Source organism: Bombus terrestris, chromosome 13 (genome assembly GCF_910591885.1).
Source record: "Bombus terrestris chromosome 13, iyBomTerr1.2, whole genome shotgun sequence".
In the NCBI taxonomy this organism is placed as follows: domain Eukaryota; kingdom Metazoa; phylum Arthropoda; class Insecta; order Hymenoptera; family Apidae; genus Bombus; species Bombus terrestris.
The window spans coordinates 11753901-11781049 of NC_063281.1; the positions used below are offsets into that span (position 1 = coordinate 11753901).

Below are 27149 nucleotides of genomic sequence, written 5' to 3' on the forward strand. Positions count from 1 at the left end.
GCGGGGCAAGAAAAGGGGGAAGAGTCGGGCAGGGTTGTAAGAGAGAAAGAGAAAGATAGAGCGAGGGAGAGACGAGGACTGAAGGGATGAGGAGTTCAGGGGCTGAGAGGTTCGAAGGGGTGGAGGGACCAACGATGGCTAGGCATATATTTATGTGTATCTATATAAGGTACACACGAGCACACGTTGCCTCTCGAACGAGTCACTATACAAAGCTGGACGCACGCACGTACACAACATTCTCGAGATGCAACGTGCTTAATTATATGCATTCTCAGAATCTGCGCTGCTCTCCTCCGCTTAATGCCCGTGTATTCTGCAATGCTTCGTGTTTACGCGGCGAAAGGGAGGATAGTCACCGTACCTCATTTACCGTTCCATCTCGCAGAAGAAGAGCCAATAGGAGCGTATGGAAATCATCCTCGATCATCAACATTCTTTTCAGCAGATCGACCGAAGATATCGTCGTGAATCACGGCCGACGACTTCGCATCGTTAAATCTCCGTTATTCCATCCTGAGTGATCGGGTTTATATCCTATACCGAGTGATCAAGCACGCGGAAGTTTTAGTTCAATTTCACCTGAAAGTCTGAGACCGCGGAAAGGTAGGAATGATCATTCTCGTCCCGAGGGAAGGGAACGAGTCAACCAGAGAAGTTTCGGAGACACAGTCGTATCGTCTGGCATGGTTGATGGAGTAGTCTCGTGGCTAATGTCGAGCGAGGATAGCGAGTACAGTCAGCGTCGAGGACGACGACGACAAAGACGACGAACGATACCCGATTCATCACTCAGACCGACCTAAGGGACTCACGCAACTCCCAAAACGCAAACGAGTTAACAAAGCGTCGAACACTATGACCAAACGTATAATGAGAATGCGTATTTCGCGTATTCCGCTAAGTTACGGAAGTTGAAGATTCACGCTTCAAATAGCGTTCGATCGAACGATCTCGGTTCCAGATATTTACGATAGTACAGTTAAATAATGGAAAAGGCTAGTAATGCTGTGAATGAGAGAGGACTGTGCTGCGAAAGAGAGGAGAGCACGGGAGGGGAAAGAGGCAGGAAGATACGAGGGTAGCGTGGTACCGTGGTACCGTGGTACCGGGGCAGCTCGTCGAGATGGTATCCGGGGCGTGCCTCGTGTACCGCGGCGTCGTCGAATCGAAACCCTTGGCGAAGGTCATCGAGATCAGCGCACTCGGCACGTCGATCAGACGATTTTGTGCGGCACACCTGCGCTCAGGCTTATCCGGTCTGCCCTGAGCGGCTCCTCGCGCGCACAGCGTGTGGGTGCGGGCTGACAGCTCCTATCGGAATGGCTCGGATAGGTTATTGGAGGTCCTCAAATGGTATCGAACAAGGTTCTGCTGGGACGCGCGGGAGGGGTGATAAGAGGGAGCGGTTTCTCTAAGTATCGCGAAAGGCACCCATACTACTACGATCTACAGTACGCATACGGGGCCAGGGAAGCGCACCATATGAACGTCCTGTGCGACGAGACGCGAGTGTGCGTTTACTAGCACAGTTCGAGATCGTCTCGAAGGTACACGTCGATTTCCGTACGGACATATGCGCGACTCTCTCGGCCGGGTAAATGTGTGCGTAAGTCGAATGCACGCGCGTGTACGAGTCCGAGATTGGCCGGTCTACTCGATGCCGAGGGAAAAGATACTGCGGGACGTGGCCATCACTGATGAGCCAACCCACACCGTGCGACAGCGACAAACAGGACAGCACCGGGACAGGACAGGACCGTCTCGCTCGGTATCAGGACTGTAAATCCGGGATTTTATTCGCCCGGTATCGAGGTTTATAGTGTCCTCAGTGGTACGGCCATGTGTGAGTCGTTCGCTCGCGTACGTGTGTCTGAGTTATGTTCAACCGTCTCGCGGCAAGACGTTTGCATATCTCCGCTCTTTCGCTCTCCTATACGAACCAACGTCTCCGGTGGAGACGAACCGTACCAGGGGAAAGAGAAGAACAGGAAAGGACGATCCACACACCGTCGTCTTCCCCTCGCAGGAGAACTCCGTTTACTTCGGTCCGTCATCCTCCGCCTCTGTTCGCGAAACGAGACCTTCCTGAAAAACGCGCGGTTTATCTTGGCCCCTGGTATCCCCCGTATACACCAGGTATTAACCGGCTGTCCGGCGAATCGAATTTATCGGACGGCCTGGCTTTATCGAACGCCCCCACTTAACGTCCCGCTTAATTAGACACCGGCCGACCGGTGTGCTTAATGACGGAGGAGTCCCGATGACGCCACGACGAGCGCTCCTACTGCCATTCGATCCTCTTTGACGCCCTATCGCCACGTCTGCGTCCCTACGCTATTCCTTTCTACCGCCCAATTCTTCCTCGACAGGATCACCGACCACAACCGCCCGAAAAACTTTCGCAAACTTTTGCCGTCACTTTTTCCAGTGAACCATTTTCATCTTCTTTTTTTTTTTCTTCCTTCTACTTATTCTTTACTCGTCCCTTTTGCGCCGACTGTTTTTACGAGTCCGTGCAACTACGTTGTGCTTCGGAGTCGATATCACGATCAGAGAAAAAGGGACAGAGAGAGAGGGAGAGAGGAAAGGAAAACGGAAGTGGCTCGTTATCCACTTGTTTAATCCCTTTCTGTTCTTTCGTTTTCTACCGAAATCGCCTATCGCGATATAAAAAGAAAAGAATCTTTAATTCGAGAATTCGTCCGAATCGCACGGAATCGCGGCAGCTTCCGTTACATTACGGCGTGGCGAAAAAATGGAGGATCGAGGAGAAGGAGGCCTTTGGATAACACCGGTTATTCCCAATGGTCGATGGTAGTTTTACGACGAAAGTTGGAATAATCGTACATGTTCCCGCTACCGGGTAACTTTAATATGGCAAGAAGATAAAGTCGAATGCCTCGATGTTGGCGAAATCGTCGGGACGCATTACGCGGCAATCAGGTAACGATAATTTTCGCGTTACGTGACAGCGATTGGCCGGCACTGCTTGCAACTCGACGAATATCCTTTGCTCTTTGCTCCTTTTCGCCGACGAAAGAGCGAAGGCTTTTCGGCGTCGAGATTTATTTTGTCACCGTACATTGTTCGTTCTGTTTACCGTAACAGCCGCATCCAAACAACGATATGATGGAGATCGCGTAAAGCAAACGATAAGAAACCTTAGTTTTCTTGAGTTTAGAGATAGTAGATAAGACATTTGAACTCGTTGGACAGAGTAAACACGATCGTGCCTTACAAAAATTCACTTGCTTCGTTGTTCGAGAGGGTTGGCGCCCACTTGAATCATTGGGAAGAAGAGGAAGGCAGAGAAGAGGAAAATAAGAAATGGTTGGTACATTATGGCGCGGTTACGTAGGAGAAGCGATCGCGTTATCGATGTTACGTTAGCCCAACTTTGTTAGGGCTAACGATAAATTATCGGGATAGTATTAGAAATTGATTACGCACCATTGATTATTCGGCCACGAACGCTGGTACGGTAAATAGTGGTTATTCGGCAATAATTTATCAGAGATTAGTATTAGTTCCGTTGTTCTGGTTTACTCGAGCGACTATCGAACTCGCGCAAGGAAAGCCGGAGCTCCGTCCGAGAGGTTGTTCCTGTTGAGCGGAAGCGATGACCGCGGAGAGAGGGCCGCCTCGGTAAAAAGCATGCACCCTCGTTCGATGCGGATCGAGCACGGCTCTCGGAGCACGCGACGTTTCGCGACGGGGTTTGAACGATCGGCACGCAGGAACGCCGCGGCAACGGTGACCGCGTAGGAAAGAAAACGAGACTTATAGAAATAAATTCAATTGCAAGAATAATTATCGCCGCTTATCCGCGTATAAAGTAGGATATCCTACGGCAGGACTCGTGACAGGTACCAATTACCTTCATAAATGAGAAGCATTCAATTCAATTTTCATAAATAAGAGCTATTCAAATGAGCGGGGTGAGGTGAAGCGGTGGATAAGAGCAAAGAACGAAGAGGAGGAGAAACAGAGAGAAGAAAAAGGAAGAAGAGGAAGAAGAAGGGAACGCTGAGGGAAGAAGTAGAAGAAGGAGAAGAAGAAGAAGAAGAAGAAGAAGAAGAAGAAGAAGAAGAAGAGGAAACGAAGAAAGAGATGACGAGGATGACGAAGAAGAAAGGCAATCGGAGGAAGGGAAGGCGTCGAAGAAGCTCGAAGAAGAATCTTGGAAGGGGGGAAGAAGAGAGAATCGGTCGAAGAAGGTGGAGAACGAAGGAGGCGGGCTGGCAGCGAGTTTTGGTGGCGGGGAAGTGATCTAAGCGATGCGACAGCGGGGAGTAAGCTGGATATATTGCCGCCTGAGAGCGCGCTGTTTTCAACCAATTATTTCTACTTGTGGTTGCATGACGGGTACGGGCATGGCCACGGCGGGGTGGGTCGGGGGCGGCAGTGTACGAGAAAGAGGCGAGTTAATGCCATAAATACATCAGCGTTATGGATGCCAGCAATTATATGAGCCCCGACGAGGTGGAGCGCCTCGTTGTGTATACGTATGTATACACCTATATCCTGTATCTGTCTATATACCACACACTTACGTGTATGTATGACATGATCCTTCGGCCCCGGATACCTCGGCCTCACCTTGGTTGCAACTGGTCCGGTTCTCACGTTAAATCGAATCCGCTGCCAATCGAATTATTTTCGTCCATCGGCCGCGTGCTCCTTTCGTCCTACACCTATCCAGGATCGTGTTCGTGCTCATCCTCGTCCACGTACTCGATCGCGAATACGCCAAGTATCCGAAGACAACCGGCGTTATGTTTATCGTGCCGATCTGCTATCGGTCAAAGTTTACGCGATGCAGAGATAAAACGATAAGAAACGATACGTCTAACGGAATAAGCGGAGGATGTACGCGATAGAGGAAATAACTGCTACGTTGTGGCATCGCTGCCTCCCCTATTTCGTAAAATAAGCCACGTATACGCGTATACTTATGTGTTAATATCTCCGACAGCACGCGAATCCGATACGAATTTAAGGCAGCTGTAGGCGGTAAGCGAATACGGATATTTTTGACAATATTGCGAATACGAAACGTGCCGCAACGTCAGACTTCCGATCGTTTTCCCAGCGTGCACCAAGATAAGGCCAGCACGGACGAAAATGAATCGAGTGATTTTATTCGCGGCACAAATCAAGAGATTATTTCCTCCTCGCTGGACCTTGGTTTTGCTTATACGCCGCGCCGTACTTCGTGGTCTTGTGAAATTGAATCGTTGCGTTCGCAGCCTTAAATTATACGTCGTCGCCAACACCCACGCGTATCTACCCCGGGATATTCACGCGCGCGCCAGACTGCTTCCACTCGAGAGTCCCTCGTGTTTTCTGGATTAAAACGTTTGTTTCGACGGGATTGCCCCGGCTCGCGACCTCCTTTATCGCTTTACTCTCTCTTTCCCGGTAACTTTGCATTTTCTTTTACGCGATGTAACGTGCCTTTAAAACGTTGACCGTGCGTGCGAGGCCGCTTTTAATTTTCAACCAACATCCTCTCCTGCCAGTTCACCCATCCGTCTCTCCGGTTCGTTAACGAAATCTCATCCGCGTCTATACGTATATTTTTTTTTTTTTTTTTTGTGCAACAACTATACGCGCGAAATTCATTCATCGTGTCATCGTACCGTCTCGATCGATCAACAGAAACCAAAGAAACGAACACACCCCTGTACGATGGCTGGATGCGCCGTGTAAACTCGGAAAGAGGAAAGGGGAACGAGCGTCCGAAGGACGTTTATCGATCAATCTTGGCGGAAGTATCCGGTGGAGAACGTAAATCGACTTGGCGCAAAAGCTGAAGCGTCTCGCGAGTGGTTGCGCGCGATTCTCGTGCGAGGAGCCCATAATTCTGGTCCGTCCATCGTGCCAGGCCTCCATCCGCGGAGGCGATTGGCCGTAGCCACGGGTGTTCCCGACGCTTTCTGGCCCTGTACTCCCTCTTTCCTTTCCTCCTTGTCGTTTCCTCCTACCTTGGTTCGCCGTTGCCGCCTGACGCTCTCCTCCTTCGGCATCCTCGAGATCTCTCTTTTAATTCTTGGGGGCTCAATTAAAATCAGGACCGGCTTTCTTTCTCCCTCGCCAACCCCGCCGTCTTCTTATCGGCATTATCTCCGGGAGGCGTCGTTGCGCTTTTCATTGCGCGCACGGCTAGCTTACCGAACGGTCTCTGTGCTGCTAGATCCACGATTCCGTGGAAACGATTCCGTGCTCTGACCGCGATAACTGCTCTCCAATTAGTGCGAAAACATTTCTCCGCTGCTTTTTTGCCGCGGATGCACGACCAACCACCGAACAGAGAGAATTCAATCTTAACGATCTTAAGAACGAGGATTTCGTGACCTCGGCTAACTCCCATGACCTCCGTCCAGCCGTGTTTCTGTGGAAACGAAAGCCGATCGTTCGTCTGGAAATCGAGCCGAGAACCCGGTAAACGTTCGTCGATGCTTTGGTTAAGCGAAACCGTAATAAGTCGAACGTACGCGAAAATGGATTTCCATCGATATCGTACCAGCCACTTTTACCACGCTGGATTATCCGGTGTAGTAACCGTTCGTGGAGTATGCGAAACACGGTAAACACCTGCCGTCGTGAAGATATTGGCTCGGGCAACGCGCACGGAAGGTTCTTTTCAAGCAAAGGAGAAACGGACAGCAAAGGCAAACAAAGTATCATCGACAAGATGTACCGGCGGTCGGTGGTGTACTGTAAATCCTAAAGAACCGTCCATTGAACCGGGAGGACCCGGCTATTAGGACCATCACCGGGATGCTAAATGACATCGGTGGAGAGCGCTTAGTCCGGCTAAGGACGACATAAAGTTGCGTGTACGAAAATGAATGTTTGCTGGAATTTATTATTACCGGGCCTGGCTCGTAATTCAAAGGAGGCTGGCGTTATCTTCATCAGACGATGCACCGGCTCGGACCAAACACCGCGTGAGCCCTCGCGATGTCCACGTCGCTCGCATTAGAACCATTCGTTCCTCTCGTCCGCCCATCTATCCGGCCGCTCGTTTCTCTACGACGAAATTTTTCCACGATCACGCGCTGTCGTAGAGTTCTCGTCGCGTAAATCGACCGTTCTCCTCGCCTATTTCAACGTCGACCGCAAGGTCGCATGCGAAATCAAGTTCTATCCACGAATTCGAACGATACCTCTCTCTCTCTCTCTCTCTCTCTTCTTGCCGCTCTCTTTCCCCGTTGCAGGCGTTATAACGTAAAATCGCATTCTTTATCTGATTCTCGACGCGAGGAGAGGCTACCCTAAAGGTATTCCCCGAATCTGTCGATAAGCGAGAAGATGCGACTGGGTTTGGCAGCCGTTTCGTAGAAATACTCAATATTTACGTCGGTGTTCGATCGCCCGTCAGAATCAGGTAAAGCCAGTAGAAAATAAGAGCAACGGAGGGCAAACCGACGTGGGAGTTACCTACGGTAAAAGAGGGCCGGACATCAGGCGAGTACGCCACAGATGCGTCAGTTGGCAAGCTTTCGGGAAGATGGCGCCAAAGGTACGCTGAGATTCCACTTCCGTTTCCTCGTCAGCATCCTTTTTCCTTTCTCGATTCTCGAGGACATCGAGGACGCACGAATCCTACGAGATAAAAGTACGATCGTATACTCGAAGATCAACGAGTACAAGCGAGGAACAAGATGGTGCGAGAGTGTAGGAAGAACTTGAAAGGTGCGGGCGGAGGGGAGGAGGAAGAGGAGGTGGACGAGAAACGCACGAGGATAGGCATGGAACGGATGAAAGAAAAAGAGCAAAGGAAAAAGGTTGTATGGAGTCGAAGGAGAAAGGGCAGTAGGCGATCGCGAAGGAAGAGAAGAACGAAGGAGTGGAATACGTGGCACGAAGGGACAGCAGGTGCTTTGTCACCGCGCGCGACTAGATCCGGCGAGTTCTGGGGCGCTCCTACCAGATTGCGAGTCGCGCGGCTCGCATCCTCCACACGCGTGCTTTTGTACCAGTGACGTCACTGAAATATGGTTGGCCCTTTCTCGTTTGAGTGGAAACGGCCTGTGCGTAGAACGAAGGCAGGCACGAAGGGGTCGTACGCGATGCAGAACCCGAATGGTCGTTGGTACGGGTCTGCGCGAACTCGCGCGGGCCTATGGCCAGAAAAGACAGGAGGAGGAACGTTTTTGTTTCCCGGTGACATTTATTTGGGTGCAAGGGGACGTGGGCTTCTCGTTTTGCATAAGTCAGGCGTGTTTGTGTGCGAGTAGAGGCACCGTGATATAAATCCTCGCACGAGGAGACTGCCCAGTGGCTACCTCCGTCTTTCTCTTCCCCACCTCCGTCACGTCCTCCTCCGCCTCTTCTTCCGTCTCCATCTTCGTCTCTATCTCTATCTTTTCGTCCCTGGCTCACTTTCTCGCTCTCTTTTCCCCTTACCCTAGCAATGCCACACTGTCTCCCCCTTCGTCCCTCTCCTATCTGTGGCCCCCATCTTCTTCTTCTTCGCTCTCCCTTCTCGCCCTTCGCCACTTGACTGGGCTCGGGCGCACTATGGTGCACCCTGTTCTGCATATAATGCACCGGCCACCGTTCCACCCCTCTTCCTTGCCACCCCTCCATACCGTAGGACTCGCCTCCGCACATGCATGTCCACCGGCGTAACGTTGATGACCCACGAAAGGATCATTACCGAGCCAACGGGCACCTCGATGTTCTCTCTTGCCTCTCTCGCGGCTAGCACACGGGATGCTTCGTTTAAATGCCGGCTCGGCTACCGAAAACTAACGAGCCGATAAGCTAGCTTCGGAGCCGTTCTCCAAACACGCGCGCCGCGTTCGCTTTCGTAAATTAGATCGTCCGGGTGCAACGCTCCGCACTAAAACGTCGCTCGAGACGCTTCAACCCCTGTCCTGTCCTACGTTTCGCCCGTGTTTCCACGACTCTGTCGACCTCTCGTACTCGCTGCACGAGAATTTCGATTACCTCGGTTCGCTCGTATCGACATTGTCGATGATAATCTATTTATAACGTTAACGTTAGCGTCGGGGCACGTTCTTTCACCGGTCGAAACGCATTCGAAAGATCCGACAACGTAACCCGTCTCGGATACTTTCGCTCTCGGCCAGTTCGGTTCCCGCCAGTTTTATTTCATTTGTCGTTATAGTTTATCGCGACAACATGCCGAATCTTAGCGCGGCGAGAAAAGACGAGGGAATAGGCGATAGAGAAGGAAGAGAACGGCGTGGTAGAGAAAGAGGGGGCGAAGAAGGCGCCGAGTGGAAAAAGGAAGACAGCGACGACAGTTTTGGCCGCGAATAATTCAGACGGGGGAGTCGTTTAAACGTCGGAGCACGTCGCCCGACAGGTGTAGGCATCGATTAGCATAAGGTAACGACGCCAACGAGCACGTAAACACGTCCCGGCCGGGCGATCGATGGATCACGATCGCACCGATCTTTCCAGCGATCATGATTAAAGTGGGTCTTTAGAGTGTTCGACGTAACGGATCGGCCGTTCGTCGTAACAGCGTGTCCGTGAGGAACTCGGTGTATATTCTTGGTCGATCCTTCCCCTCTGTTGTCCCCTTTTCTCCCTCCTCTTCTTCTCTCTCTTCTGCCTTTCTGTTCTCTCAAGCTTCTTTCACCTATACGAGTGAAGCCTGGGTGACCTTGGCTGTGATTAACACCCAAGAAAGTAGAAACACCGGCTCGCATATACGTCGACCCGAGTCGGCGGCAGCAGGTTCAAGGTCATCCCGGAGACGCACGGATAATCGACGTTCGTCTTTTATGCGAATACTCGCGGATCGTCCTCTTCGAGGAAGAAACTGGAATGGACGCGAGAAATGAGTCATTCGGCGAGATCTACGAGGCAAAGGAATTTCGCTCTCGGACTTGTCGGATTTCCTAAACGACGTAGCCGTTGCGTCGATCGAACGGAAGTAAAATTCAGACGAACGAATGTCCACGTATGATTACCATCGCGATCAACGCGAATCTCCTGCTTCTATGAGTTCGATAGATACACGGTCGTAGGTTCAGTTCCAAAACGTAACGTCACGTCGTTACGATTTCACGACGACGACGCTGTAGGACAAGCAGCGTTTTAGTATCTCTCGATAGTTCGATATCGCGCCAGGTTGGTATGTTTAAAATTACGGAGAGGGTGTAGAGTTCAACCCTCCAAAATCAAATAAATTCAGGTAAGATTGGATCGACAGCGTATTATTTGAACATCGTTCCCCCGTGAAAGATAGTCTTGGATCTTTAAAACGCCAAATAAACGCCAAATTTTAAAGACACTCGTTCGCGCCGCATCCGATCAGTACTCGTCCAACTTGATCCGATCGTATTTCGAATTAAGCTGGATGGTCGGATTATAGGAAAAGTTTACGTAGTCCGTCGTATAATAGCTCGTTACCGAGTCTCATTGTAGACCGGCGATGTTAATGGGGATAGCAATTTTTCCGTGAGGTTGTAGCCAGCGAAGCACTCTCGTTCGTACTACTCTCGTTGTCGTCGGCGTAGCTGCTACCTGGCTCGAACTCACGCGTGTACGGCAAAAGGAGCACGGACAGCCCTTATAAGGGTTGTCACCGTGGTTGCCGGTATAGGATAATAAGATACTACCTCGTTGCTTCTGGATCCCGGACAACGGGCGGAGGCCGTACAGATCGTGACCGTTCTGCCTGCAGAAGACGCACGCTCCTGCTCCGACTGCTGTCTCTCTTTCTTCGACGCGTTGCAACGCGTGCCTCGGCTGCCGAAAATCTTCCTTTACGGGGAAAATTCCAACGCCACGTCGTTAACCGCCGATAATCCGCGTGATTTTTCCACTTGGCGTAACATCGAATTCGTTAGAATCGCGATACGGATACGGGGTCGCGTACAAAGTCTCGAGAGCGACCTAAACCGATACGTTACTGTACACACGTGGAGCACACGTATAAGGTGGTGGTCGAGCATCGAAGTTCACGAGGATCGGACGCACTAGGGTCCCGCAGATCGTATCTGCCGAGCGAGTTTACGTAGAAATCCGCGTTCTACCGACGAGCCGGACTAACCTAACTTAACCGCTCTCGAACAGTCAGCCCCTTCGGCTTCTGGTATCGCACTACGAATCGTCTGCTGAATCTTTGGCGCATATATTATCGAACACAGAGACTGTCGCGGAACGTTCCCCGCTAGGAACCGTGGAATTGTCTCGGGCGACGATTATCGACTTCGTGTGGCGAAGACTTACCACGGGCAAGGATGCTAAATTGGCCCTAATTCGAATCCAAAGATATTCCACTTATCCTCGTGGTCGTAAACTTTATACGAAATTCTACGTCAAATATGATCCCGTTGGTTTTCACGGTTTTAAAATCAAACTTCCAATTATAGTTTAATAGGTTTCTTCCGTTGCTTTAATATTTTTTCTCCGCAAGATGGATCGAAGATGCATCGATCGTAAAGTCGAGGAGATCGCGAATACGAAACGCATTCTTCCGTTGCTGCGTCTCTTGCCCGAAAGCCGTGACGTTTATGGGCCCATATGGTGGTCGCTCGAAGCAAGCTGATCGGTTCATAAAGCATCCGACCGCGATTCTCTGGTAGTCACAAATCAACTCAACTGGATCGTTTGGGCCCAGTGTTTCAGCGGTCTGTGGTGTAACCAGGCTATATCTGTCGGAATGTACCTATGGTCTCGCGCTACTTCACCAAGACAAACGAACGCTCTCAGATAGATACGAATGAACGGTCCCAGAGACAACACCGAACCTTCGTCTTCTTCGTGGTCTCTCGTAACGGACGAGCCGCGGTGTGATACACGTAAAGCGACGCCCTTAAATCACCACGGACCCGAACGCCACATCCTTCCTTCCCTTTCCCTCCCCAGCCCCCTGTTCCCCTTTCCCTGACCGCCCCAAACCCTTCTCCTCTTTTCCTTCCCTGGCGACTCCGAAGAAGGCTCACCACGTTGACCACGCAGAGAACCTTCGGCCTTAAAAGAAAGATGGATTTATAAGGGCCCAACGGCAGGCCACGCACAGTTTCGGTGATTCCTGCTCGATTCCACTAGCGACTCGCGTTCTCATTCGTCCGACAATTAGGTATAGGACGTACGTAGCGAAAGGCTGCGAGGATGATTAACGGGACAGAGACAAGGGCAGTAACTGCTTCGACATAGTTTCTTTTGTACACGTTTTTAGCAAGTCAGAGTGACGTCGATTTTTATTAATTTCTTCGTTTCGTTACATAGGTACGCGATTATCAAGGTTCGATTCACGAGCAACTTTCATAAGGGCACTTATGCAACGTAAACGATCAGCGATATAAATAACAGTAAATTCGAAGGTAGATTTAAAGAACAACGTTTGCAAGTTCATCGTTTCCACGTATTTTTCGATCTATGAAGTCGATCGACGTGACTGGTAAACTGCTCATCTTTTGAGTCCATACTCGTACTTACCCCTACGGTCGAGTCTCGTTTATCAGACATAATCACTCAGACCTGTATTCCTTTACCTAATCGTCTTTTCGGCTCTTTATTACTCGTGCATCTATCGTTATCGGTTATCGGTTACTTCCGATCTTTCCTAGAATCGATACGATATCTAGCAGTCTTACTATCGGATAAACCCAGACGAAGCTAGCCGGTATGTTTTTCATTTAAAAGGATGCCAATGGTTTCACTCGTATCGACGTGGCTATATACGGTGAAAGATGTAATCGCCGAGAACGGGCAAGATCGATACGATATAGAGCAAATATGACGGCGCGTTAACTGGGAACGCCGGGAGGAAGATTTTCCGATGACATCCCCCTTGGGAGCAGCAAATGCCTCCGCGTCCCCTCTGTGTTCTTTATCACCGTCCCGGAATGCTTGATAACGTTTGATTTGTTTCAATCGTAAATATCAAGACCACGCAATATGGCTCCCTCATTGTGGAAGGGGAGGGATCGCGTAGGTGGTGTCGATGCAGACTCGCGTAGCCAGGACGTACGCGCTGGCATGCACGAGACACTGCGTCCTAGGCGAGTGCAATAATCGCGTTGCTCGCGTTACCGCTAGAATGATTATTAAACGGTGGCGTGACTCCACGAACCACCGAGGCAACCGGTTTAAACCTTCGTCGCTTTTGTGCCCGAATTCACGATTACCAAGTAATTTACGCCGCGCGATTCGTCGATTCGCTCTTAATATACAAAAGCAATCCGTAGGATGAAAAGTTCGCGCGTATTGGTGCGGCCGTGGTCGTCGAAGCGAGAGCACGTGGTCTTAAATCGCGGAGATACGACGACGCCCGGTGAAGCGAGTCGATGTGGGGAGTAAAGATCGTGGAGCCGCGAACTTGCTATACACGCACGAATGCGCGCATCGTGGTTTTTCAATCGGGTTTCGGCGTATCCTTTAATTCGTCGCTCGAGGATAACACCCCTTCCTACTCTTCGCCACGGTCGTCCGGCCGTGTGCTCGCTCGTACGTGCATCTACGCACACGCGAACGGGCCACGTTTCTGCATTTGCATTCTCGACGCAAGAGCTGCGCGCACGCCGCCAAGACAGGAGGCATCGAATGTTTAATTCAAGATACGTGAGAGTGTCGAGCCCGAGCGAGAGACTGAGAGAGAGAAAGAAGGAGAGCACGGAAGAACAAGACTGCTGCACCGACGGAGAGAGAGAGAGAGAGAGAGAGAGAAACTCTGCGGTATAGGGGTAAGGGCGAAGAGCTACAGAAGTTGCGTGCGTATAAGCGAGTCCTAGAGAGTGTGTGTGTGTGAGAGAGAGAGAGAGAGAGCGAGTGAGAGCAAGAGAGAGGCGAGCAGGGAAAGGGAATGGGAAGGAAAGAGAACCGAAAGCGTAGGGTAGCAATTGATGGGACAGGGTGGCGCGTTTGTTGAGCTAATTACTGTAAGGCGAGGCGCTTACGCGCGCCGCTACATACAAACGGCATTAAAGGTGGTGGCCATCAATCCCCGTGGGTCCCCTTTTCCAGTCCTGGCAACTCGCCTCCTCCTATCCTCCGTCGTCTTCCCTACGCGGTATCTCTCTGTCTCCGGCAACGTCCTTCTCGCAGGCCACGCGGCCCTTCCACGCGATACGGGATTCGTGGTATTAATTGGCGCGATCCTCCGTCCTGGCGATCGTTTCGAAATTTCACGGCTAAAAGAGAAGAATCGACGACCGGTTGTCCGCTGGAAGAAGAAACGGTCATCGAAAGGAGCGCGGGTGTCGAAACGCTCGACGACCGGGGGCGTTCGGTCATCGAGGTTCGCCAAAGCACAACACGAGGAGTAGGTACCTGCTATGAGAGTCTTGGTGCGATGGTGTGACGCGACATAAATAATCGCAGCCGATAATTAAGATGGCGTTTCGGCGCTTGTGCGTGTACGGGCCGACACCCGCTGTCTCTTCGCGACGTGGCATCGAGCTCACGCGTGTAGACACGCGAGGCCGTGTCCGAGCCATCCAGGGAAAATATATCGTCCGCCCTCGGCCCATTCCGCCTCGATCCTCTACACTCGCTTCGTTCGTCGTTTCGCGGGATAGAATGCCAGCGAATCGTCGCGAACTCTGGGACATCGAATATCGTAACGGGTAAGGATCCTCTCTTCTCTCTCGGTTCTTTCTTTAGGAACGAACAAAAAAAAGGGAGGGGGGAGCGAGGGAAGAAAGGAAGACGACGAGGAAACAGAAGGAGAGAAGAGGAGAAGGGGAGAGGCAAAGCGAGACCGTCGAGTGCCGTATGCGAGAGCTCTGCTGTCACGGTAGAAAGTATTGCGTGGATTCATCTGGATAAACCTTGGTACGATCAATCACCTCGCGATTAACCGAACTGCCTACGAAATTGAACTCGAACAGCGTAATTTATAGCGCTTTTTTCGGGATAAGATAAGACGTGGCGGCTGGTGACACGGCCGCTCTACACCGACAAAATCTTCTCGCTTATAGAACGCGGGGAAGCCGCTTTCGACGAACTGACCGACCAATCACAGCCACGGCCGATCACGATTAATCACCACGATCGTTCGATGACTATCGGCATCCATAAAGTCGCAGCTAACGCAGCTAACCGTTGAAGGTTATTAACTGTCTAAATAAATGACGCGGTGAAGCGACATCGCGAGGGGAATCTCTGGCTGGCAGTGACATAAGTTGCCGAGTGTAATTAGGGGAATAAAGTCCGCGGAATTTCGCGAGCCACGCTGCCCGGCTAAGATCGTAAAGAGGACGAGTGTTCTGGCGTAACCCGAGGCCCGCAGACTCGTTGCGAGAAGGGGCTGCTGCTGCTGCAGAAACGACGAGGACGCGTTGGGGAATGAAGGTGGGGGGCGTCTCGGTGCCGACGTCGTCGTGCCAACCCCACGGGGCGCCAGGCTCGTTATATCTTCATTAAGCGGTGTACCTAACCATCCTGTCGCGACTTCTTAGCACTTTGCAGTTCACACTAATTTCGCGTTACTTTTTCTTTCTACGTATCGGTTTCCTTGTTCTCCGTGATAAACTCGCTATAAAGATGCTCGAAAGACAGCCACGCAGACCTCGTACATTCCCTTTTCGCGCTAGTTTTTACGATTCTTTGCCCGCGTAGACTCGATTCCTTACGGGTCGTTTTATATCCGCTAGCTTTTCGAACATCGAACGGAACGTTAGCCGTTTGCCGCGAACGGTGGACGAGGAGAGCGACGCAGCTTGAAGATTCGCGAGAACGAACTCGCAGCGTGTACTAAGTTTCCAAAGATTAACTGAAAGTTACGTGACTGAGTAAACGACACTCTGGCTAATGCCATACTCGCTTAAAGCAGAATATATATGTACGTATGTTCCGAAATTTGTAGGGGAGGCCGTTATAAGGACGCCGCGTGTACACTGTCAGTTATACCCGGACAGAAATAAAGTTAATACGCGTATAAATCGCCTCTGCGTTAGCCGTAGGTTTACCAATAGCTGTAAGGCGAATCGTGCCGCGATCACACGGTGGTTTCGATAAGCTCTGGTTCGGTCGTTGAATCGATTTAGACGCGGGTCTCGCGGCGAGAGAAGCGGCGCGAGTTTCGCAAGATTTAAGCGCGATCCTTTGTCCGAAGAGTAACGCCCGCGAATTTCGTGCTCGTGTGTCGGAGTAGGCCGTAGGATCGCCATCGGCAAGGAAATTCCAAGTCCCCGAATCGCCGTAAGATCGGGACACGTCGTTATGGGTCCGCGCGCTCTTTCCTCTTCTCCTTGTCCACCCCGGGCCTCTCCCTCACGGTTTGTGTTTCTCAAGCAGGGGACAGAGGCAGCAGAGCAGCATCGGCATCGGCATCAGCATCGGCATCGGCATCGGCATCGGCATCGGTATCGGGGCGGAGGGCCCGGTCCACGGGCAGAAGGAGGACGCGGTCGTAAATATTCGGGCGCCAAATAATGCCGGTTCCGAGCGAGAGCAAGCGACCACGACTGCTGCTCGACCCGTAATGAAGGACATCCTCGTTAATTAGTCAATAAATTATCCTTCGCGCTCACGACGCCCGTGCTCTCTCTCCTCTCTCCGTCTTTCCAGCTCGGTCTCGTCCTTTTTGCCCAGGAGAACTCAAGGGCCGCATACTTTACGACACCTATCTCGCGCGACAGCACGATGCATTTCTCACAATCAGGACCCTCGAAGACGGAAACGCGTCTTGTAAGACGATCCACGAGGTGGTCCGTCGCTGGCTTTCAGCCACGATGAATTTTTCAACGACCGTTTCGTCTCGTTTCGTTCCATTCCCTTCTCTCTTCTTTCCTCTTCCTCCTTCTCTCTCCTTCGTACACCTCGGTACTTTCATCCTCTCTTGTCCGCGTTCCCGATATCGTGTAAAGCAAAGACGAGAAACAGTACGATTAGTCGCGAGGGATCAACGCGCGCGAGCCGTTCTTCGTAAATTCGTTCGTCACGTTTGCCTTTATTTCTAATAGACGATGAGACGGTATACGTCTACCTTGGTTACACGAGTATGACGAAGCGAAACGTAATACAATGACGACAACTCGCGAACTTACGTACCTGCTGCGTACGGGCGCGTCGAGGAATCCGAGAAATCAGCAGGTGGACTCGAACGATTCTCGTAATATCTCGACGCTAGGGACATAAAGATTCGGTCGTGTACGCGTCCAAAGTACGTACCGTGCCACGTGACCGTACATCACTTTAACTATTTCCTGGCACGGTACAGGCCTACCGGTTCGCACGATCACGAACAACGAGAAGCAACGTCGATACCACCAACGTCCAGTGAGCTATGTTCGCCGCGGCTGACGATCCGCGGGATATATATTCGAACGACGGTTGCGGCGCTTTTAATTTGACTCGTCGCAGTCTCGTCGAACCTTAAAAATCCCGACCGCGTAATCGTTCGCATGGTTAGGAGTTGGGAAAGCGTCGCTGTGCACTTCCAACAGATGCGCGCGGAGCTCTTTCGCGAAATTCGTCTGGAACGGCTCCGGGTTGTCTTCTTGGCAAACGTCGCATTCGTAGATCGTCTTGCCCGGATGCAAGTTAGTGGACAACACGTGTTTCCTCAGGTTTTCCTGCAACACAAACCATTACTATCAGCCTTGTTATTATTCAGAGGTATATAACGCTTTGGTATACGATTCGGTTACAAGTAGTTTCTAGGTGACAATACTCTTTTAGCATCGTAACTGAAGGAGGATCGCGAGCTTCATCTATATATCTATATGTCATAATCGTTTATCAAATCGGTCAGTGATAGCGCAGCGAGATTTTTAATGCAGAAAATTACGATTTCTTCTGAATGACACCGACGCTGTTAATTTAAGGACAGACGGTATTCCAGGATAACGTGATAACAAAGTGACAAGGTATTGCAATATTGTACAAGCGTATGTCTGCAAATGCTTCGTAAAAGACTTATAAGAGAAATATGAAACCTAAAGTCAATCGACGAATATTACGATGAAAGATGGTTTGGTCGGGGAGGTTGCATCGTTTGGCTCGCTAGATTGTCACATCTTACGCTATTGATAGATAGTATATCGTGGAAGAATTGATTTTAGACAAGAACTGATACAAAATATTCGACGATGAGAAGCAAAATAAGCATCAGATTCGGAGTGTGACGCAAACACCTAACTCGAATTGATTAGTTTTCGCATTTCTTGCGCAACCTTTTTACGAAGCGTTTATAGACTTACGTTTGCATAATGTTTCTTTCCTGTTTCTACTCACAAAGCAAACGACCGAAATTCGATCGTTTAAAACCTCCCCCAACTAACGGACGAACGTCTGTCCGTGTTATCCACCGAAAACTACAATTAGTACCTTATTCGGCAGATATCGTAGTTCTCCTATATCGCGTGTCTTATCGTCGTATGCATCTTAAATTTCCCACGAATGCATAAAAATCCGCGTTCTATCTATGATTAAAGCGCAGATGCTTTTCGTAGCCACTGCATAATGCAACGAGGATCTAAAGGACGCGCGAAACTGAAAACTAGCGGAAGAAAATTGCAACAAATCGAACCGAAGATGCACGCAAAGGGAGAAGCAAAGCAAATGGATGGATCGCTCCTCGATGTCACCGTAGCGGGAAAGATCGGCGCGGGATTAAAGAGCGTGGTCGGATAGGTGAACAGCGCGAAGACGCGCGACATTCGGGAAGTCGAGGACGTTGGAGACGGAGTCAGAGTCTGGATTCGGTGTCGAGGAACGTTCAGGACGAGCTTTCGCCGGTATCGGTCGACGGTGAATACCTGCGACCAGAATCGGTCTGCCGCAAACCGGACGCGTTCATTGGCTATGCCATGGAGCATTTAAAGGCGCTTTACCCTCTCGAGCTAAGTAGCTGGCCGTAGTCGTAAACATCTTCCTACCAGGCGGGCTTATACGAGCCGTTGATGGCAACGGCAACATCAAATTTAATTTCCCATAAGTAAATCTTTCTGCACGAGCAGCGCTCCGTGACGGTCTCTCGGATAAAGACCCGTTCACACCGTCATGGGCGGTTGTCCACCTCCGCGCGAAACGCTTTCTACAAGCCCGCGGAAAGTGTGCGCCGTCACGCAAATCGCTAGTATACGCTTTTCATTAATCCGATCGATTCCGATTCCTTCGGATATAATTTTCTGTTGCATCGAGACCGTACACGCTCGTCTGTATGTTACCGGCCGTAGAATACTCCGTTTTACGAGGCTTCGTTCTAGGATTTCAAATCGCCGCGCTTTATCTTCCTTCTTCTTTATTTCTTTCGGGATTCCAGCCGGTTCGGGGTCATATTAATTTCCTTCTACCTGTAGACTACTGTATCGTAACTCGAACGTAAATGTTTCTCGTAACGTATGTATATATACATATATACGTAGACATATACATAACGCATATACATTTATACGTATGTAATACTTCTATGGGAATTATCGAATATACAGGAAGGAAGAAAGAAAAAAAGAAATGTTCGATATTCTGTTAGCCGGCCGCTGACCGAGGAGGATTGTAAAATTGTAAGCGCAAACTGCCGGGATCTTTAACCCAGATCAAGATTTTATCGATGAGATATCCAATGGATGCGCGTTTCCACTTTTTACTCGATAACTAATAAATTCCGGCCAACGTTTATCCCGTTGCGTATCCGAGCCCGTCCGAAACCATCCCTTCAGGTAAATTTCCACCCAAGATACCGAATAAATCGATCGTATCGCTTCCATTCGATCGCCTACCACAAACGCCCGATCGGTGGGAATTATTAAATCTTTATTATTTCGACTCGCCATTACTTACCGTGGGGCGGGGGCCAAGTCGGCAAGAAAATTGAAGAGGCAGATAAAAAACGATGGCAGTTGGGAGGAGATGAGAGGAGATGCGTGGAAACGCGTAGCGAATCCTAAACCAACGATGCCTTCGAGGATTATCATTAACGCTACCACCACGTTGTTAGGCAAAGCTACAGTATCTCGGACAAGGAGAAACGTAATTTTTCCTAATGATATCACGAATTAAGCAAAAAAAGAACACAGCGAGTAAAAATTCACTTGCTGTTCTTCTCGTGATTACTTCTTTTTTCCTTCGTCTATCCGAGTAACAATTTCGTTCGTGTTTTCTTCGAATAGTTTAAATTAATATTATTATTAATTTCGTACGAAACCCATCGAATCGAGAAGCGCCTCGTTTGATCAATTTGTTTATTTCTCGATAAAACATTTGTCACTGTCGATCGAAAAGTGTTAAAGTATCAATCCGCTTCGTTTCCCTCGTACGAACCAGTCATTCCCTGACGAGGATTTTCTATAATTCTAATTAAAAGTCGATAAACTCGACCAGACTCCGGCCACCTCATTGATACGATCGATTAAAAAACGAAAGAGCCATAGATAAAAGAATCGTTGTATCGAAGGAGATGGAGTATCCTGGTGACGAGTTAACTCGTTCTTCCGTGGTTAACAGCTCGAAATCTCAGCAAATAAACATCGTACTCGATATCGTTCGCGAGCTAAATCGATTCTTACATCCTCGTCCCGATTTTTCATCCCGTGCCTGACGTACGAACTCGAATCCGATCGAGTACGAATTTAATCGTTCGTTCGATTGCCGATCGTAATCGTAATATTACGATACCGGCGAAACGGCCGACCGATCGTATCCCCGGAAGAACGAAAACGAGCAAAACGAGCCCAGAAGCTGCCACGTCTTCCGTACAGTTACATACGACTCGGTACAATTCAGAAGTGCCTACCTGCTGTATCATTATCGATGCAAGACGTACACCGTTCGCAATTCTCCGTGCCGCGAGATTACCTTGGCTCAAGTTATCCCAGGCTGAGAGCCACTGGAATGAGTTTATGTCGCTATCAAAGAGACACGGAGCCCTCGTATGCGAGTCGCATCCTAACTAAAGCTTCAAAGGGCATTAGCATACCGGCCGCTCGGTATGACTGGGCCGTGCGTGTGTGGGCATCCAGTGAGCACAATTAACTCGTTATCTTATCGCGCCTCGGTGGCGGCAGAGGCGGCGGCATGGTCCAAACGTTAAGGTGTACTTTGCTTAATTTACGCCGCAGAGTCACCGCGGCTACAAAAATTGAACTGCGAGTCAACCTTCCTACCGTGTACAGCCGTAACAGTTCGCAATACGAGACCGATCTTTCCGTTTCGATTCGACCCGCGTTCGAAGGGGTTGTCGCAGCGAGGATGCAGCTGCAACGAGTAACTGTAAAATCCGAGATTTCATATTGCAAACGTTATTCGAACCGATCGGAAGTCGCATCGATCGAGTCGACAAATTGAAAAATAGGACGATGATATGGCAAACGTTGTTTCAGAGATCTACTTTCTAGTTTACCATTGCTCGTGTGCTTTTTTTTCGTATCGCGACAAGCGAATTTATGGAAGTAAATCGTATGGAATTAAGAAATTAATCGAAAGTGGAGTTTGGTCAGTTTGGCTACCGAAAAGCTGATTTATGAGTCGATAAATATTTGCTTGTTACTTTCCATCGATATTACACCGTACCGATGTCCCATGACTTTCTACTTTAGGCTAATTATTGCTTTTATAAAAGCTAGCCTATGACTGTGGCACAACTAATTCTGATTCCACTGTGTCTCACGCTACTCGCAAATCTCCAACGCTTTACTTTTTTTCAAATTTCCTTTTCGAGAATCAGAGCTACATCTTACGAATCGATATATTTCGCAAAAAATATATCGTATACGTGGACTTTCATTACGAACTTTTTAACAACTACATCGTCGTACGTTTCGTCTAATTTTCTGCTCTACGATACTTTGAGTTTAATCACGTGGCTTTATTTACCTCGATTAACTCGACACGATGCTCGCAGTATAGATCCTTAGCAACTGGTTCGACTTACCAAGTTGTTGCTGGCGTACGGACAATGACGACACTTGTATGGCTTTGTGCCCGTGTGGAGACGCACGTGCCGCTGCAAATGAGAAGCGAGCTTCGTTTTAAAAGCGCAACCACTGTAGGGACATGCGCGAAGTTCTGATTTTGCCACGTTCCCTGCTTCTTCGTGCCGAGTGCAGTGTCTGCAACAAAGAATTCGCAAGTCATGTTTACACGATCCACTGCTGGTTACACATTCCAGTTTATCTACTTTGACGAACTCGACTGCGCTACTTACCGTACTAAAATTTACGTCTACAGCTACGATCGAATCTACATGTAAATTTCAATCTGAATGTACATGCGAATTGGTTTGATCTTAAACGCGAACACCAGACGATCGATGGGAGCTGGTTGGCATTCGGCAGAAACATAGTTTATCGGTAGTCGACTTTTTCTCTCGTGTCTCGCGTTCCATCAGAGCAGAGAGCAAGAAGGAAGGACACGCAGTTGGAAAAAAACACGGTACCATCGACGAGTTCATCGTCGTATCAGGGCCGGTGATTATGAACGATGCGATATGCGTGCGCGATATTGCGAGGGAGCCATTGGCCATGGTTACGTGTATATCAGGTTCGAAATGCGTGACACGTTTAATTAAAATCCTCTGTGATTTACTCCGCCGCACAGAGCGAGGCCGAAAGAGAGGGAGAAAGATCCGCGCTGGGAGAAAGAGGGAAAGGTGACACTACAGGACAGCGACGAAAAAAGAGAACGAAAGGAAAACGTGGAAAGGGGAAGAACAGGGTATGGAAAGAGCGAAAGAGAGGGAGAGCAGGACGCAGCTAGAGAAACGAGAGTTTAGGGGGAGGCAGAGCGTAGAGAACGCGGAGGTGGGAGAGAAAGAGAGACCCGTGACACTCTGTGGCTGCGTTGAGTTCGACTCACGTAGTAAGTACTCAATTCGCGATGAAATATCGCGCCGACCATCGCCATGCGGACGATCATAACGGGTTGCCCGCACTTGGCCGACTGCTGCACGCAACTTCCGCTTTCGCCGCTCTTTCCCTCTCTCTCGTTCTCTCTCTCTTTCTCTCTCTCTCTCTCTCTTGTTTCGCTTTTCGCCCCTTTCGTTTCTCTCTTCGTACTCTCTGTTTCCTCCCCTTTTTCCTCTCTGGCCATTCGTTTGGCAAAAGAGAAAAAGCGCAAAACGGTTCAAATGAACAACGAATCAAACGAGATGAAATTTATTAGAGGTCTTCCCCGATACAATGTCCTTAATAAGACTTAATTTAAATCGAATCGCTGGCGTTCGTGCGTAATCTACGAGGCACACGCATCGCATATTTTCCGGTATTAGTGTCCAACCACCTGTCTGCTCGGACAACTAAGAATCAATCGATTAATCCGATTAAAACGCGCGTACGTAGGATACCGGCGTACGTTCGTCGAATAATTAGCGTTTCGCTCTGCTGCGCCCCTTTCTCTCGCTTTCCCTCCAATCTTTTCAGTTATCAGAGAATTTGTTCGATTCGAAGAAGATACGAAGCGATCGTCGTTGATACGCCTGACCTGTGGTCCGAACATTGTACCGAAGATTCTGTTAAAGCTTCAAACTTTTATTATCGGAAAGTTTATTCATTTGAAAAAAACAGGGAAGAATCGTTAAAGATCTATGCCCGATCTCTCGTCCGAACTTTGCGCCAAAAATTTTCCCAAACGAAACATTGAAATACAGAAAGTTTCAGCTGAATTTAAGGTCAGATCGGAGCAGACAAAATTTAAGCACCGCGGCAGAGTTCTATCATCGGATTTAAACATAATTGCAGGATGCGTTGTAAGTTTCCTCGTAGTTTCAATTATAAAATAAATATGATGCATCAGCGCGAATGGAAAATTGCATGGAAAGGAGCGTCACGGAACGTGTACGGACCTGCAGTATAGATAAAATAAATTGTATCGATAATATTGGACGATAATATATTCGAGATTGCTGGATCGTGTGGCGACCGAGGAATCACGCGCGCGTACCAAGTGGCGCGTCTTCGGGCCCAAAGTACTACTACGCCCATAGCAATTAATTTTCTACTTCCGCAAAGACATCGATCACGCGTCGTACATACGCGATCCACGAGCACGATGAACAAGACGGAGGTTTGCATCATTCCCAGCGGGAATCTTGATTATAATTAATGCTGAATCCGACATCGAATATTAACGAACGAATTTCTGCGTTTCGTTGCTTGTCTCATTTATTCCGCGATTGCCTTTATTCCACCGAATAAAGTAACACGAAGGTACGAGAAGCGTACATTGTCGGTGTACAAAATACATGTGCTTGGTCGATAAGAAAATTCGGATCGTTTTTCCCATTGCACCTATTCCACCTATTGCACCAAGCTCGTTAATTCGGAATTAACGCTAGAAGTACGAAGCTGCGAAACAGCTTTCTAAGATGAGAATTTTCTGTAAGGAAGCAAAAGCGTGAATTGGCCGTTTGGAATTTCTTATCGATGAGATACGATAGCGATTACAAGAAATTGTACGTACCGGCGTAGCTGAGTTTTCGTTTTGGCCGCGTAAGAACAATCGGAGCACTTGTATCGTCTATTAGACGGCGTGCTGTCGTGTACCAAGGTTCTGTGCGATCTCAATTCGGAGGCTGTTCGGAGCACCGTTGGACAGCCCGGAAGTCCGCACTTGTACTTTTTCCCAGCGTGGCGCAGCATATGCTGTCGCAGCGAGTGCCTGAAAGAAAAGAGAAATGGTTGTTGGAAGCGAAACCATTCGTATATGGGTGTTTAGCGTGTTCTAAAAATATTTCGCCGTAGAATTCGTATAATTTTTCGAATACCGAGAGTGGAACGATTGGCCGACACGACGGCGCGCGGAATAATGATTTCGCGACTTAAAGGGACACGTTTTCGTTAAATCCAACGCGTAATAAGACAGCACAATGGCCCAACGAATGCATGGTACGCGTGTGACCATCGGCTGTTCGCACGCCATACGATCCGATCGCAGCTGTTGCATCCTATATCAACCTGCCGGCGAGCGCACACAAGAGCTGCACTTTAAATAGTTTCTGTCAAGAGGTGACGATCTATACGGTTACTGAACTTATACAACCAGATAGTCGAGCAACTCGACGAGTTCGCGTTCCTACTCTAGTTTCGCTACCGACATTGCCTCCTTCCTCGTTTCTTTTCCGATGCGACAGTTACTCTTGGCGAATGGTCGACTGGAAATGTTGCACGGGTCCGTGCCATCCGTGTAAATGCGAAAACCGCGAACCAGGTAGCGACTTGGCGAAGAGAGGAGGGGACGAATGAACGGCAGGAAAACGACAGAGAAGGCACGGGTAATACCGGCATTCCTCGGGACGTATAAAACTAAGCGAAAGCTCGTCGATGTTATCGAAATCGGCAGCAAATTTCCGAACGTGGTAGCCACGATCTTCGCGTACGTATCTCTCGGTGCTGTATCGAGATCTTTGCGAACGAACGTGGTCACCGGCGCAGGGAAACCTACCGCGGTAACAGAACGAAGGACACGGATTTTTCGAGATGGCAGCTCGACGATACCGGCAGCGGGCTCTCCGCGAGCGCGCAACAGAACGAACGCAGTGCCAGGATCCGAACGTGGACGAAGGACAGGCGGATCGAAGAAGAAAATCGAAGAAAAAGGGACGCGGAGGAGGATAGAGATTCGAAGCGGACGAAAGAAAGAAAGGGACAGAGACGAAGAACGGCAGAAGCAGAAGAGAGGCTACGAGATCTGGGCCGTCCTAGAGGGAGTCCCGGCCTACCCAATTGGCTACGCAAGTGTAACGGCAACTTTTACAATGTCAGGATATACACGCCCTCGCACGAGCTTAGGACGTACCTTCTCTTACACCTGCACTCGAATAGTCTTTGCAAGTACGTTCCCGTGTCACCCGTTGCACCAACCTCTGCACCCACTCGCCAAGCTGCGCTTCTTCTTCGCCTCTTGTTTCCTTCGCGACCCCTGTTCGTCCTCTTCGCGCGACTTTTTTACCAGGCTCGTACTGCCGGTCAAGGACAAGTCGTATTCGAGCAGATCGGCCGAAAGCCTACCGCTACGGCAGCGAATCGTCCAAACAAATTGACCGATCCTTCGAGAACGAACACACGCGACGTATCCTTCTACGTACTATAGAAAGGATATAACTATGATCGATTTATACGAAACTACTCGTACGCGTTATGCGAGACAACTTTTTATTTGCAAATTCTTTTCCATCGAATTTATGTCAACAGATTCTGTTTTTCTTTCTTTCTTTGTTTTTCTTTTTTCCGCGTGGAAGGAAATGGAAGCGGCTATGAAAGGAAATTAAGGAACGTAAGGATTCGCTTGATACTTTTGTCGTCGTTTTTTCTGTCGCCGAGATTCTGGAATTTTATGACGTTCGAAGACGTTCAAGCGTTTACAACATTACGACAAATTATTGCCTGGTCCTTAATGGGTTAACCTGTTAACCGAGTTTTCCTTTAACTAGAAACTTTTATAATCAGGAATTGAAAGTTAATAAAAGCATAATTTATTTCGAGTATAAACTTTCTACCGTATAGTAATCGCCGCATTTGTAAAAATTAATTTGCCGCTGCAAAACAACTAGTTTCCGAGTTCTGCTCGAACGCCTCGTCTCTTTTTAAGTTTTCTGTTTGTCTTTTCAAGTTTCTGTTTCGGTGATCGAAACCTGCGCATTTTCAAGCTTCGCCAATTTTACGACTATCGTATTATTCCTGCCAAGAGTGCTATTTACTTTCCATTGTACTTTGTTGCCATATCGAAAGTTATCGTTCCGATAACTTTACGAAAAATCGCGATGTTAATAAGATAGCACATTTTACGCTGAATCGATAAACTTAACGCGTACGATTATCCGCTGCGCATAGATGGCCTTTAGTTTGGACGATTGTTTCAGTCGCACGCCTCTAGCTATCCGTTTTTAGTAGAAATTAAGTACTTTTATCGCTTTTATTTTCCAGTTAGCGATCGCGATCTCTCATTCGCATCGTGTGTCTTAGAAAATTTGCTAGATGCTGATAAACGCGATAAACGACCGGCAGTGGGTTTTCTCAAAAATGTGTTGATACACGTTGCATCGTTAGTCGTCTTCCTTCGTGAAAGGATGTAACACAACACTGCCATTAATAAATTTAGGAAACATTTATGTACATAATAATAAGTGGTTGCTTCTAGGTAAAAAAGATATCGATATAGCGCATTATATGCATCTGTGTTTTCTCACGGTTGCTAAACATAGCGAGGAGAAACAGCGGAGGAGAGTAACCTCGGTCGTTGAGCAATACTCGAAACGTATTATAGACGTCTAG

The 27149-nt window shown here is 49.0% G+C and overlaps 1 protein-coding gene across 2 annotated transcripts in view; it reads right to left on the reverse strand.

Moving 5' to 3' along the window:
- Positions 1-16536: 16536 nt before the first annotated feature.
- Positions 16537-27149, reverse strand: part of LOC100643257 (zinc finger protein 845) — a 36141-nt gene continuing 25528 nt past the window's right edge. For both annotated transcript variants that reach the window (XM_003400129.4, XM_012315537.3), the window contains exons 7-9: positions 24340-24537; positions 21815-21992; positions 16537-17516 (exon numbers count right to left, since the gene is read on the reverse strand). In XM_003400129.4, the coding sequence (XP_003400177.2) occupies positions 17286-17516; positions 21815-21992; positions 24340-24537 (607 nt within the window). In that variant the 3' untranslated portion in view covers positions 16537-17285. The remainder of the gene's footprint in view (positions 17517-21814; positions 21993-24339; positions 24538-27149) is intronic.